Raw genomic sequence first — 13,795 nt, 5'->3', positions numbered from 1 at the left:
CCCCCCTTTCACATTAGTTTTCCTTCACATTAGATTCCTTCCCTTTCACATCAGGAGTCCCCTTCACATTAGAGTCCTTCCCTTTCACATCAGGAGTCCCCTACACATCAGATTCCTTCTCTTTCATATCAGGAGTCCCCTTCACATCAGATTCCTTCTCTTTCATATCAGGAGTCCCCTTCACATCATATTCCTTCTCTTTCATATCAGGAGTCCCCTTCACATCAGATTCCTTCCCTTTCACATGAGGAGTTCCCTTCACATCAGATTCCTTCCCTTTCACATCAGGAGTCCCTTTCACATCAGATTCCTTCCCTTTCACATCAGGAGTCCCTTTCACATGAGATTCCTTCCCTTTCACATCAGGATCCCCCTTCAGATTAGAGTCCTTACCTTTCACATCAGGAGTCCCGCTCACATCAGATTCCTTCCCTTTCACATCAGGAGTCCCCTTCACATCAGTTTTCTTCCCGTTCACATCAGGAGTCCCCTTCACATCAGTTTTCTTCCCGTTCACATCAGGAGTCCCCTTCACATCAGTTTTCTTCCCGTTCACATCAGGAGTCCCCTTCACATCAGTTTTCTTCCCGTTCACATCAGGAGTCCCCTTCACATCAGTTTTCTTCCCGTTCACATCAGGAGTCCCCTTCACATCAGTTTTCTTCCCGTTCACATCAGGAGTCCCCTTCACATCAGTTTTCTTCCCGTTCACATCAGGAGTCCCCTTCACATCAGTTTTCTTCCCGTTCACATCAGGAGTCCCCTTCACATCAGTTTTCTTCCCGTTCACATCAGGAGTCCCCTTCACATCAGTTTTCTTCCCGTTCACATCAGGAGTCCCCTTCACATCAGTTTTCTTCCCGTTCACATCAGGAGTCCCCTTCACATCAGTTTTCTTCCCGTTCACATCAGGAGTCCCCTTCACATCAGTTTTCTTCCCGTTCACATCAGGAGTCCCCTTCACATCAGTTTTCTTCCCGTTCACATCAGGAGTCCCCTTCACATCAGTTTTCTTCCCGTTCACATCAGGAGTCCCCTTCACATCAGTTTTCTTCCCGTTCACATCAGGAGTCCCCTTCACATCAGTTTTCTTCCCGTTCACATCAGGAGTCCCCTTCACATCAGTTTTCTTCCCGTTCACATCAGGAGTCCCCTTCACATCAGTTTTCTTCCCGTTCACATCAGGAGTCCCCTTCACATCAGTTTTCTTCCCGTTCACATCAGGAGTCCCCTTCACATCAGTTTTCTTCCCGTTCACATCAGGAGTCCCCTTCACATCAGTTTTCTTCCCGTTCACATCAGGAGTCCCCTTCACATCAGTTTTCTTCCCGTTCACATCAGGAGTCCCCTTCACATCAGTTTTCTTCCCGTTCACATCAGGAGTCCCCTTCACATCAGTTTTCTTCCCGTTCACATCAGGAGTCCCCTTCACATCAGTTTTCTTCCCGTTCACATCAGGAGTCCCCTTCACATCAGTTTTCTTCCCGTTCACATCAGGAGTCCCCTTCACATCAGATTCCTTCCCTTTCACATCAGCAACGCCTCTATATCAGAGTCCCCCCTTTCACATCAGGAGTGCCCTTTACATCAGAGTCCTTCCCTTTCACATTAAGAGCCTCTTTCATATTAGAGTCCTACTCTTTCACATTAGGAGCCCCCTTTATATCAGAGTCCCCACATTCCCATCAGGAGTCTCCTTCACATCAGAGTCCTTCCCTTTCACATCAGGAGCCCACTTCACATAGAGTCCTTCCCTTTTTAAGATGAGGAACCTCCTTTACATGAAATTCCCTCTTTCACTTTAGAGTCCTTCCCTTTCCAATCAGAGTCCTTCCCGTTCACATCAGGAGCCCCCCTTTCACATCAGAGTCCTTTCCTTTAGCAAAATTTGAAGGCACCTTAAACAAAGCCACGGCACCCTGGTTGACAAAAACTGCCCTATGCCTAAAGCTGATCAAGAGGAATGCAGAAAATCCTCTTATAAGGCATAGTCCAATATGCTCCAACATGGTAAAGGAAATCCCTTCCTGATCCTGTAATCAGATATTCCCTGGATCGATAATCTCTGGTTTTATTGCTGATAAATGTTAATAGCCAGTTATATTTTCTGCCCTTTGGAATGCCCCTAGCTTTTTCAGCTGGCTAGAACCAGTTCCTGAGAGAGTCTATTCCACATTTTCACAGCTTTTACTGTGAAAGAGCCATTCTGTATGGGAAGGTTAAACCTCTTAATATTCACAGAGTGCCCCCTTATCCTTTGCAATGACCTTAAAGTGAATACCGTTGCACCAAGTTCACTATATGCACCAATTATGTAATCAAGAAGCAGCAAGAGAGGTGAAGGAAGCACAGATCCATAGAATGTGTGAAGCAGGGAGATCCTTCCCCCATGGGTCCTCAGGTACAGCTTCTTCTCCAGCAAGGAGAACAGTGAGCAGCACAGTAGTTATCTTACTTCTGTGGTCTCCTTGCAACTAAAGCTATGGCAGGGCTTTGCTTCCTCGTGTTAGAGTGCTCCCCCTAATGAATGAGGATCTAATTAGCGGTGGAGGGATATTCTAAAGAGGTAGAGGAAGCACAGAATGAATGAAGCAGAAGCAGGGAGATCCTTACTCTGCAGGTCCTCAGGTACAGCTTCCACTGCAAGAAGGAGAACAGTGAGCAGCACAGTAGTGACCTCACCAAACATTACTCCAAATCCGATTAGAATAAGGGTCAGAGGACAGTACAGTACAGTAAACCTGCACTTTTTATAGGAACTAAACTGTGAAAGCTTTGCCCAAAAAAGGCCATCAGAAGTAGAGGTAAGGCTTTCTTCCTGTCAGAGCTGCCCTCCTAATAAATGGTAGTCTGATGACTGATGGGGTAATCAAGAAGCAACAGGAAAGGTGGAGGAAGCACAGCTCTATAGAACAATGAAGCATGGAGATCCTTCCCCTGCAGGTCTTCAGGGACAGCTTCCTCTCCAGCAAGGAGAACAGTGAGCAGCACAGTAGTGACATCACCAAATGTTACCCCAACAAGAGTAACAATCAGAGGCAGCAGTGCCTTAAATGATCTCACACTGCAGATATAATGAAGAAAAATGATAAATTTTTCAGGGTATTTCTTAGGCACAATTAACATTTATAGATGTCACCTACAACATAGCAAATCTTCACTTCAAACTGTGGCCCCTATTCTATGAAGGTACAGTCTTCCTATGTGCAGACATCTCAACTCTCCCAGATGTTCCCGGGAGTCTCCTGCTATTAGAGAAACATTTTCTCCTTTCCCTGCTGTCTGTTTTTGTTTTTTTCTGACATCGGGGCCGCTGGCAGCCATCAGTCAGAAAAAAAAAAAAACGGCATAGAAATGAATAGCTAGAATGCTATTGGCTATTTTAATTTACAATAGCCAATAGCAGACTAGCTGATACACCTGCCCACTGCTGCCGTCAATCAGCAGAGGTAGTCCTGAAGTTCTCCATCAGGTCCTCCTCTACTGACTGACAGCAGCAGTGGGCGGGTGCAATAGCCAGCGTGCTATTGGCTATTGCAAATTGAAATAGCCAATAGCAATCTAGCTATTTATTCCTATGCCGTTTTTTTTTTTTTTTTTTTTTGAGGGCAGGAGCGGCAAAAATTTTAAATTTTTTTTGCAGGGGGGGGGTCCCTTTCTTGGTTGTGGCCCCCCCCCCCCCTGCGGAGAGGGGGGTTTGACAGAGGGCACCTCCCTGAAATAAGAAGGGCACCTCCCTGAAATGACTTATTTTAGGTTGGGATCCTGGTATTTGCACCCTTCTCGCTAGTTATAAATTGATAAAAATTGGTTGCCATCTCCTTGATCCTCTTAGACTGACGACTAACAACCTGCACCCCTATAGCTGTAAATTATTAACTAGGCCTTAGTGACGGTTGCCATGCTGGGGCTTGTAGTTCCTTGGTAGCAAGAGGTAGGACCTCGGCATAGATGCTCCATAGGCACTAGTATACCACCAGCACTTCCATAGCAAATACCTGTATAATTAAATGATATTTCATGGAAAAATACGTTGTGAGAGAGGGAAGAAGCGTGTCAGGAAGGGGAGAGTAGAATGGAAGGACGTCAAAGGTTTAAATTGTCCTCCCCGACCGGGCGATGACAGCTTTAATTTGCAAAGTACAAGCATTAAAGTGATGGATGCCTCGCCGTAATTCCTGCAGTGACTGCTGGGCGTCAGGTGCCTTTTGGAGGCCTGGCAGGGGCTGTTCTCTTATTTATGGCTCTTCTTGGGGGAGATGGGCAGAAGGCCCAGTTTTGCTCTTTTTTTTTCTCACTCTCCGAGGGCTGATTTATGGGCCTCATGGCGCATGACTCACCGTGTATACACAGACTGATCCCATTAATGCTACATTAATCCCACTTATCCCCAAGATTTCCGCACAGTTCCCTCTCTCCCGCCATGAAATACACCTGCAGGCTTCGCTACACACATCGGAGCTCCGGGAGAGGGGAAGAGGGCAAAGTGCTTGATACCGGGGATCCCCAATTATTAATTGATGGAGGACCATTGTCAGCGAGAATCTATGGACTTCCAATAAAGCAGAACATCATTTGCTGGTGTTTAAAGAGGAACACCAGCGCTGAAAGGGAATGCATAGCGTACTTTCAGTAGCAGCACATTTTGAATTATATTGCCGTATTTATTTTAATGGAAAATTTTCAATTTCACAATTGTGAATGCGTAAAATTGCAGAGGCTTTTTAGTCTGGTTATGGGGTGTAGCCCCTATTGATGGAAGGCAAAACAAACCTGAATGCCTGAACCCAGTTTTGCAACTTTGGCATGTGATAGTGATACTGTACATATCTTTGTCTCTTGCATCCAGGGGCAACCTTATGTCTCTTGCATCCAGTGGCAATAATCTGTCTCATGTGTCCAGGGGCAATCATCTGTCTCTTGTATCCAGGGGCGATAAACTGTCTCTTGAATCCACAGGAAATCATCTGTTTCTTGCATCCAGGGGCAATCATCAATCTCTTCCATTCAGGGGCAACCTCGTGTCTCTTGCATCTTTATTCTCTTGCATCGAGAGGCAATCAACTGCCTTTTGCATCCAGGAGTAGTCATCTGTCTCTTGCATCTATGGGCAATCATCTGTCTCTTGCATCCAGGGAAAATCATATGTCTCTTGCATCCAGAGGCTATTAACTGCCTTTTACATACAGGGGCAGTCATCTGTCTCTTGCATCTATGGGCAATCATCTGTCTCTTGCATTTACGGGGGCTCATCTGTCTCTTGCATCCAGGGTCAGCCATCTGTCTCTTGCATTTACGGGGGCTCATCTGTCTCTTGCATCCAGGGGCGATTATCTGTCTCTTGCATCCAGGGGCAATCATCTGTCTCTTGTATCCAGGGGCGATAAACTGTCTCTTGAATCCACAGGAAATCATCTGTTTCTTGCATCCAGGGGCAATCATCAATCTCTTCCATTCAGGGGCAACCTCGTGTCTCTTGCATCTTTATTCTCTTGCATCGAGAGGCAATCAACTGCCTTTTGCATCCAGGAGTAGTCATCTGTCTCTTGCATCTATGGGCAATCATCTGTCTCTTGCATCCAGGGAAAATCATATGTCTCTTGCATCCAGAGGCTATTAACTGCCTTTTACATACAGGGGCAGTCATCTGTCTCTTGCATCTATGGGCAATCATCTGTCTCTTGCATTTACGGGGGCTCATCTGTCTCTTGCATCCAGGGTCAGCCATCTGTCTCTTGCATTTACGGGGGCTCATCTGTCTCTTGCATCCAGGGGCGATTATCTGTCTCTTGCATCCAGGGGCAATCATCTGTCTCTTGCATCCAGGGGCAATCATCTGTCTCTTGCATCCAGGGGCGATCATCTGTCTCTTGCATCCAGGGGCGATTATTTGTCTCTTGCATCCAGGGGCAATCATCTGTCTCTTGCATCCAGGGGCGATTATCTGTCTCTTGCATCCAGGGGCAACCTCATGTCTCTTGTATCCAGGGGCGACCTTATTCTCTTGTATCCAGAGGCAATAAACTGCCTTTTGCATCCAGGGAGAGTCATCTGTCTCTTGCATCTAGGAGCAATCATCTGTCTCTTGCATCTAGGAGCAATCATCTGTCTCTTGCATCTAGGAGCAATCATCTGTCTCTTGCTTCCAGGGGTAATCATCTGTCTCTTGTATCCAGGGTCAGTCATCCATTTCTTGCATCCAGGGACAATCATGTGTCTCTTGCTTCCAGGGGCAATCATCTGTCTCTTGCATCCAGGGGCAACCTCATGTCTCTTGCATCCAGGGGCGACCTTATTCTCTTGCATCCTGGGGCAATCAACTGCCTTTTGCATCCATGGGTAATCATCTGTCTCTTGCATCCAGGGTCAGTCATCTGTTTCTTGCATCCATGGGCAATATTATGTCTCTTGCGTCTAGGGGTAATCATCTGTCTCTTGCATCCAGGGTCAGTCATGTGCTTCTTGTATCCATGAGCAATCATATGTCTCTTCTGTCTCTAACTGGAGGTAATTGTTCCATGTGCGATTACCTCTGAATGGGGAAGGACAGGTGTGGCCACTGTCACCCTATCATTGCTCTGTACAGGTTGAGGGGCTGCAGCTTTCCAAGGACACCTGCAGCAAGAATCCACAAATTCTTGCCCCAGGAATCCTGCTCCGGAGTTAAACGCTTTGTGCGAATAAGGCCTGATTCACCTGGATAGTAGACATGTGCAATTCGTTTTGTTACGAATCGAAATTCGTACGTATTTTCCTGAAATTCATAAATTCGGAAGCATCCGAAATCCGAATTGCAGTTTCCGAATTATATCCGAAATACGAAATTCCGTTAACGAATTTCGGATCCAAATTTCTTTGAAACAGGAACTAATATTACCCCTGTAAATGAGGTTGAACAACATGACAAGATTTTTTTTTAAATCCGAAATACGGATCCGCTACTGCTGAGAGTTGCATTACAAGACAGGCAGGAAATACAAAATTCCGTTGACGGAATTTCGTTCCGTTACGAACATTCGTTATATATTGAAGTTAAAAAGCAAAGTACATTTGTTAATACTGGAGTTGATGAGTTTTTTTTTTTTTTATCCGAAATACAAAATTCGGATCCGGAATCCGTTAACGGAATTCGTATTTCGGATAAAAAAACAACTACCACATCGACTCCAATATTAACAAAGGTATTTTTGCTTTTTAACTTCATCATAACGAATGTTCGTAAAGTTACGAAAATGTGCCGAAACTAACGAAAATTCGTATTTCGTACGAATCCGAATTGAGTTTCGGACACGAATTACGAAATAACGGATATTCCGAAACGGAACGAAACTAAACAAATTTTTTGACGGCGCACAAGTCTACTGGATAGTGACCTGGATTCACCTGGATACACCAAGTAGTTGCAAAGATATGTACAGTATGGTTAACACATGCCAAAGCTGCAAAACCAGGTTCAGGCGTTTAGGTTTGTTTTTAGTTCCATCAACACCTTGTATTTTTCATGACAAATTGGATCTTGGTTAGGCAGTACATTTTAAGGGCTAGCTCCTGATTTTGTTTCATTATTGAAGAAAAAAAAATTGTGAAAAAATATAATCGTGTTGAACTTCAGCTGTATATTTCTTGCTGTTATCATGACCCACCACCAAAAAACAAATAAAAAAAACAATTCTCCTACTCCTGTTGTGCATGAGGATACCACATATGTGTGCGTTATATGTTGTTGGTACTCATAGTTGGTGAGAATGTTGCCTTCAGAAAGGGCAATTAATCCAAATTATGGATTCACGGGCGGATGGACAGGTTTACTTTAAAATGTACAGTGTGTGTATGGTCAAACCCTTTCTCTTTAGTTTTGCATTACGTTCCGGAGGATTAAAACTCATGTTGGTTTCCTTTCTCTGTTTGTACCCCACTGAGGAGATTTCCCTTGTGGGGATGTAACAGGAAGTAAAAGGAAATCTCTCTGAAGTGAGGGAAATCTCCGCTTAGACAGTTGTCACTAGGACACGTGTCCCCAGTTGAAGATTTTCCGCCTACTCCTTGCCGGTCCCGGGATCCGCTGTGCCCGATGCGGCCGGGACCGGCACGGCTCTGTGACAGGAGATCAAAGGGAGTTAAGTACACGATCTACCTTTGATCTCCTCTCAGCCCCCGAATGCAGGAAGTGATGTATATTACATCACTTCCTGCATTCAGTGTCACTTTCCAGCTGCAGAAGCTGATGAAGCAGATGTCTGCTTCATCAGCTTCTCTGGGGCTCCCTAGGTGACATTAGGGGTCTTGGAGACCCCTGATGTCTCCATAAAGAGGACCTGTCATGTAAATTGGCTATCACATAGGGGGCTTCTTATCCCCCCACGTGATAGCAATAAAGTTGTGTAAAAAAAAAAAAGTAATACAAAAATTAAAGAATCATAAAAAAGTAAGCATTAAAAAAACAAAAAAAGTCCTCTTCCCCCCACATATACATGCAGATATGCGTCGGGAGCGCCTACGTGCGAAAACGATTGCGCCTATTGTGCCGCACATGTTACATATAACCGCGAATGTCGGAGTGTGAGCAATAATTTTAGGGCCATCAATCACTGATAACACTAAACTGATGAGCAGTAAAAGCGTTTTAAGCGTCGCCTATGGTCAATTTTCAGTGTGGTTGTTTTTTGCGATTTTGCGGGCGCACGCAATTTTAAGGCTTGACATGTTTGGTATCTATTTACCCGACGTGACCCCGACTTTTATGTTTTACCAAAAATATGGGTAAGAGTAGATGTTTTATAACATAACGTAGGGAAAACATTTTTTTAATTGAAATTTACGGTACTTTTTTTCATTATACAGTAACCCCCCCCCGCAGTGGTGATAATATACCTCCAAAAGAAAGCTCTAACTGTCCCCAAAATTTGTTTAAAAAAATTGCAAGGCTATAGTCCGGTCATGCTGACTGGTGACATTTTTGACTGACTGGTGAGACACCCTAAAATTTTTCAAGCCCTGTATATATATATATATATATACACACACACACATACATTTACACATTTTAATGTGTATCAGTGCTTTCCAAGCAACCTCTCTGCTTTTGAATAACAGCAGCAACAAAAAAAATAATGAATAAGGATCCATTTATATTCTTTGATGCCCCTTATGCCGTGTGCCAACCAATGCATTGCATTAAAGCAGCCAGTTCAATTGAATGGGCTGTCCAAAGGGCCCATTCGGACCTTAGCACCTCGACGCGTTAGTGCATGATTGTTGATGTGTATTTTTACGCTCCTTGACATGCATTGTGCTACCTCTGTCGATGCACCAAAACCTCCAAAAACATAGACGTGCACCATTTTTGGCAATACAGCGCACCACAGACGTGCATTATCATGCTTTGTGGTTCACTGCATCATGTGTGTGTTGGAGCTGCATTGCAATGCTGTGTTGAATGGCACTGCAATTTCATAACACAACATTGCAGTATACAATGTTACACGCATTAGGGCGTTGCTGTGCCATTCATTTAGCAGCAGCATGCGTGTTTTGGTCTTTTTCACACCAGAACGCACCCAAAAAAAGTGCATGTACCATTTGTGGAAGCACAATGCACCGCAATGCACATCCAACAGCGAGCTGCGTATCGCACCAACGCAAGTAACATGCACTTTGGTTAGTGTGAATAGATTTAATTGGCCCCTTAAACAAATCCCTTCCCTGTGTTCTGTAGTATTTGATGTCCTCTCACACTGGGGGCCATTCCACTGGTGTCCCCAGCTTTCAGTTACACCCTGCTATCCTATCTCAGTTATACCACCACCCCATCCATTCCTCATGAGTTAAACTGCATGCATGACCCTCTCGCGGCAAGAAAACATGGACCCGCCCCTCACCGGGCGCCTACCCACAACCTGCACGGCTCTTCGCCTTCCTACATGTTTGCTCCGTCTCGGCCGCCGTGGTTGCTAGGACAAACATTGCGACAAGGGCCCGCGTCCCGTTACCTAGGAAACGGAAAGATGGCCGCCGCGGACACACTAGAAGCTTGAAGGCAGAGAACAGGGGTGAGTCTGACTTCTGGGACCCCAATAATTGTGGGAGGACAGGCAGGACACGTGATACTCCTATACCTTACCTGTACATATTTATTATGGAACGAATAGTGATTCTGTGTGTGTGTGTGTGTGAATGTGAGATGTCACTAAGTGCAGTATAGAGATTGCCAGACAAATGTTTACATATGTGTTTGTGTGTATGTATATGTGTATGTGTGTGTGTGTATATATATAACATGTGAGTAATGTGCTGCGGTGACTTTCGTTTTGAATGGCACCGCAATGCACTCTAGGGTATCAGAGTTCCAATGCACATGTGTTGCAGTGCACCACAACGCATGGCAATGCACTACTGTGCACTGCATTGCCCAAAAATGGTTCATGGTATATATTGTAAAGCGTTGCGCAAACTGTTGGCACTATATAAATCCTGTATTATAGTAATAATAATAATGTCTTTTATAAGTTTTATATGTTTGGCAGCCCATTCATTTGTCTCAGGGTAGCTGGCCTTGGGTGGGGGGAGTATAAACTGGTCCTTGGATTCAACTGAGTACTTGAATACTTCTTGGTAAATTCCCGTCCACCGTGTGATGGAATCTGAGCTCGGCGATTGGCCACTCAGGCACAGAGCACTGCATTGTGGGTGAGCAGCAGGCACATGTGTTCTATACCTTGAGGTGCTGTAATCTTTATGCAGCCATGATCGAGGGCAGCTCACAAGGGTGATGTCTTTATACCCAGACATCGAAGGGTGTCTGCTACACTACAGTGCTGGTTTATTTTTTTCATTACAGGTGCCCTTTAATAATGTTTATTTGTTTTCATTTCAGGATTAAAATGCTTGGACCAGTTCACATGAGACCCCTGGACCCCAATCCTTTCCAGGGTCTGAATCGTAACACTTCAGTTAAACGGGTACGTCTTTTTATATGTTGTTTATTCTCCTTCTTAATAAATGTGCAAACAACTGACAATAGGCTCAGTTCTCAAAAGTTGATTTTTACCCATTGTATCCAAATCTATAATCACTGCGGGGTATTTTTATAACAAAGTCACATAACTTATTCATCCAGCAAAACTGCATTTAAATTTATTGTGTGCGAGTTAACCAGCTGTTTTGACAATGGGGCAAAATTGAATGAACTTAGTGTAATTTCTTTTCTGGTCGAATGTTCTTCAACAGGTTCATTCATACAGAAAGGGTGAAAGTTGAAAATACCTCATTATGGCCACTAGATGGCGCTGAAGGATCATAAGAAAGAAATACATGTTAGTAAGGAGATACAATGTTACAATTCAAGAGAACGCTGGAGGGAATTAGGCCGGGTTCACACCTAGGCGGCAACGTTTTTGCACATTTCGTACGTGCATGAGCAGCATGCAGTTATTTGCGCGTTTATGCGCATTGTGTACATTTTTATACGTGTACACGAAGACTCGCGTTTTGACTGGCAGCTCATGAACCATTGTGGGCAATGGAAGAAGGCGCGTTTAAACGCTTACGAAAATGTGCATCATGCTTCTGACTGTCACAGGTCGGCTCAGTAGATCGTGAATTAAGCGAACACATACCGGCGTTCGCTCACTTCTCGATCCTGTCACGGCTCTCTGCCGTGACAGGGGAGGGGCTGGATTCCCCGCCTCCCCGCTCCGATCCTCCAGCGCTGGGGGGTACAGCTGGCTCTGCCTCTAGATAGGTAGAGCCAGCTGTCGCTCACGCAGCTGGGCGGATCCAGACATAATTGTCGGGATCCGCTTCAGCTGCGGCGTCTCAGTATACTGCGAGCAGCTTGCGGTATACTGCGGCGTCTTAGTATACCGCGAGTTGTAGCTCGCGGTATACTGAGCTTAGGGTGACGGGAGGACGCTAGTTCGTGTCCTCCCGTTACCCTAAGGAGAACTATGGGGAAAAGCCCTAACCCCATAGTTCTCCTTTAACTGCCCAAAGAAGCTCATGTACCTTTTCGGGTCGTTTGGCTTTTTCCTGCTGGTGTTTTTCTGCTCAGGTGTGAACCAGGGCCATTGAAAATCATGGGATTTCTTGCATTGGGCATTTAAAAGTGCTTTTCCAACTGCTCAAAAACTCCTAGGTGTGAACTAGGCCTAAGAATATAAATGTGACCATTGATACTATGGAGATAGTAGCGGTTACATGTATATGCTCATTCCCTCCAGCGTTCTCTTGAATTGCACCATTGTATCTAAGATTTTTATTTCCTGTGATCCTCAGCTTTATCTAGTGGCCATAATGAGGTATTTTACAAATTAACACTTTTCTGTGTGAATGAACTTATTAAAGTCCATTATAAAAGTCCCCAGCACTCGATGATGTGTGCAAGAAGTAAAGCACTTTTTATTGAACCGTCACATGCGTCATACAGCCAACGTTTCGGGGCCACGCAGGGTTCCTTCTTCTGGGCGACATAGTGACGATTCAATAAAAAGTGCTTTACTTCTTGCACATCTCATCGAGTCCTGGTGACTTCTATTATAGACTGTATGGTGACACGGCGCCATCCGTGTTGTCACTTCAAGCACCAACCTCTTATCCAAGGTCTGTACGCTGTATGGAGTGCAGGTGATTTCATATTAGCAATTGAACTTGTTAAAGAACATTCGACGAGAAGAGGAATTACACTTAGAACGTTTAATTTTGCCGCAATCTCACAACAGTACACAACACATTTACATGCAGTTTTGCTGGATAAATAAGCTAATTGATTTTTTTATAAATAGACCCCACAGTGATTCTCACCACAGCTGGTTGACTCACTTTAATCTTCTTATATTTGAATCTGCCTCCCTGGTTCCTCCTTTGCCTCCATTCCTCTTTGATGTCATCACTGGGCCTTTGTGATTCTCTATCCAACGCAGGCAGATCATGGCTTGTGGGAGGGGCTGGCAGGGTGCTGTACATAGCTTCCTGAAAACATCACAGCACCTTGCCTCAGTACTCCTCCCAAGAACCCTCAGTTCTAATGCAAGTCGTGGGCTGGCTCTTGGGAGGAGTTATGCAAATATCATAATGCCTCAATGGGTGGATGTCAGTCTGGAGGAGTGGGTGTTCCTAGGCAGACTACATTTGCATGCACAGTGTCCTAAGTAATGACCACATATGATGCCGAGCCTCTGTGATTGAAAGAAATGAAATCCAATGAATGAAAGGGGCGGGCCAGGGACAGCCAGGCTGGGAAGGGAAAGAGCTAGATTATTATGGACATCCTCCAGCCAGGAAGTGAGGCGGGCTCTATCTGACTTGCTGCAGCTTCTAATGCACATTGTGAGAAGCTCCCAGTGTGCAGAGGAATTAGAAGAAGCCATTACAGTCCAGGAGAGGAGCCGGTACAACTGTGCAAGACTGAAGGGGAGGGCGGAGGTCAGCTTTAAATAATGTGTTGTGTTTGATGTCTTATCTCTCTGTGTTGCAGAGAAATGTCTCCTCTGAGCTGCAGTCCCGATCCATCTCACGCAGGAAAGTGAAGGAGAAGGACAACATCCTGGGGTTTGAGGTCCATCGGTGTCTGCAATGGCAGAACTGGGAGCTCGGGAAGGAGTACACCAAACATCTCCTGCTGAAAAATGTCCGCCTGAAGACACAGAAGATGAAGTTCAGGTGAGGGTTTATTTAAATAGAAGTGAATAATCTCTGTTCCAAGGTCCTGGAGAACACTGAAAACAGGATTTTTTTGTTCAAGCCTATCTGAACACAAGAACAAAACTTTAATGTGCTGCAGCTTACTGGTCCCTAGATG

The 13,795-nt window shown here is 44.9% G+C and overlaps 1 protein-coding gene across 1 annotated transcript in view; it reads left to right on the top strand.

The window, feature by feature from the left end:
• The first annotated feature begins 10,888 nt into the window (after positions 1-10,888).
• CFAP65 (cilia and flagella associated protein 65) overlaps positions 10,889-13,795 on the top strand; it is a 60,461-nt gene continuing 57,554 nt past the window's right edge. The window contains exons 1-2 of the mRNA XM_018554927.1: positions 10,889-10,958; positions 13,472-13,656. Coding sequence (XP_018410429.1) covers positions 10,899-10,958; positions 13,472-13,656 — 245 coding nt within the window. The 5' untranslated portion in view covers positions 10,889-10,898. The remainder of the gene's footprint in view (positions 10,959-13,471; positions 13,657-13,795) is intronic.

This window comes from Nanorana parkeri, unplaced genomic scaffold, assembly GCF_000935625.1.
Source record: "Nanorana parkeri isolate BGI_ZX_2015 unplaced genomic scaffold, ASM93562v1 scaffold178, whole genome shotgun sequence".
Lineage (NCBI taxonomy): Eukaryota > Metazoa > Chordata > Amphibia > Anura > Dicroglossidae > Nanorana > Nanorana parkeri.
The sequence above is the reverse complement of the archived record's forward strand: the minus strand, read 5'-3'. Positions and strand labels throughout refer to the sequence as shown.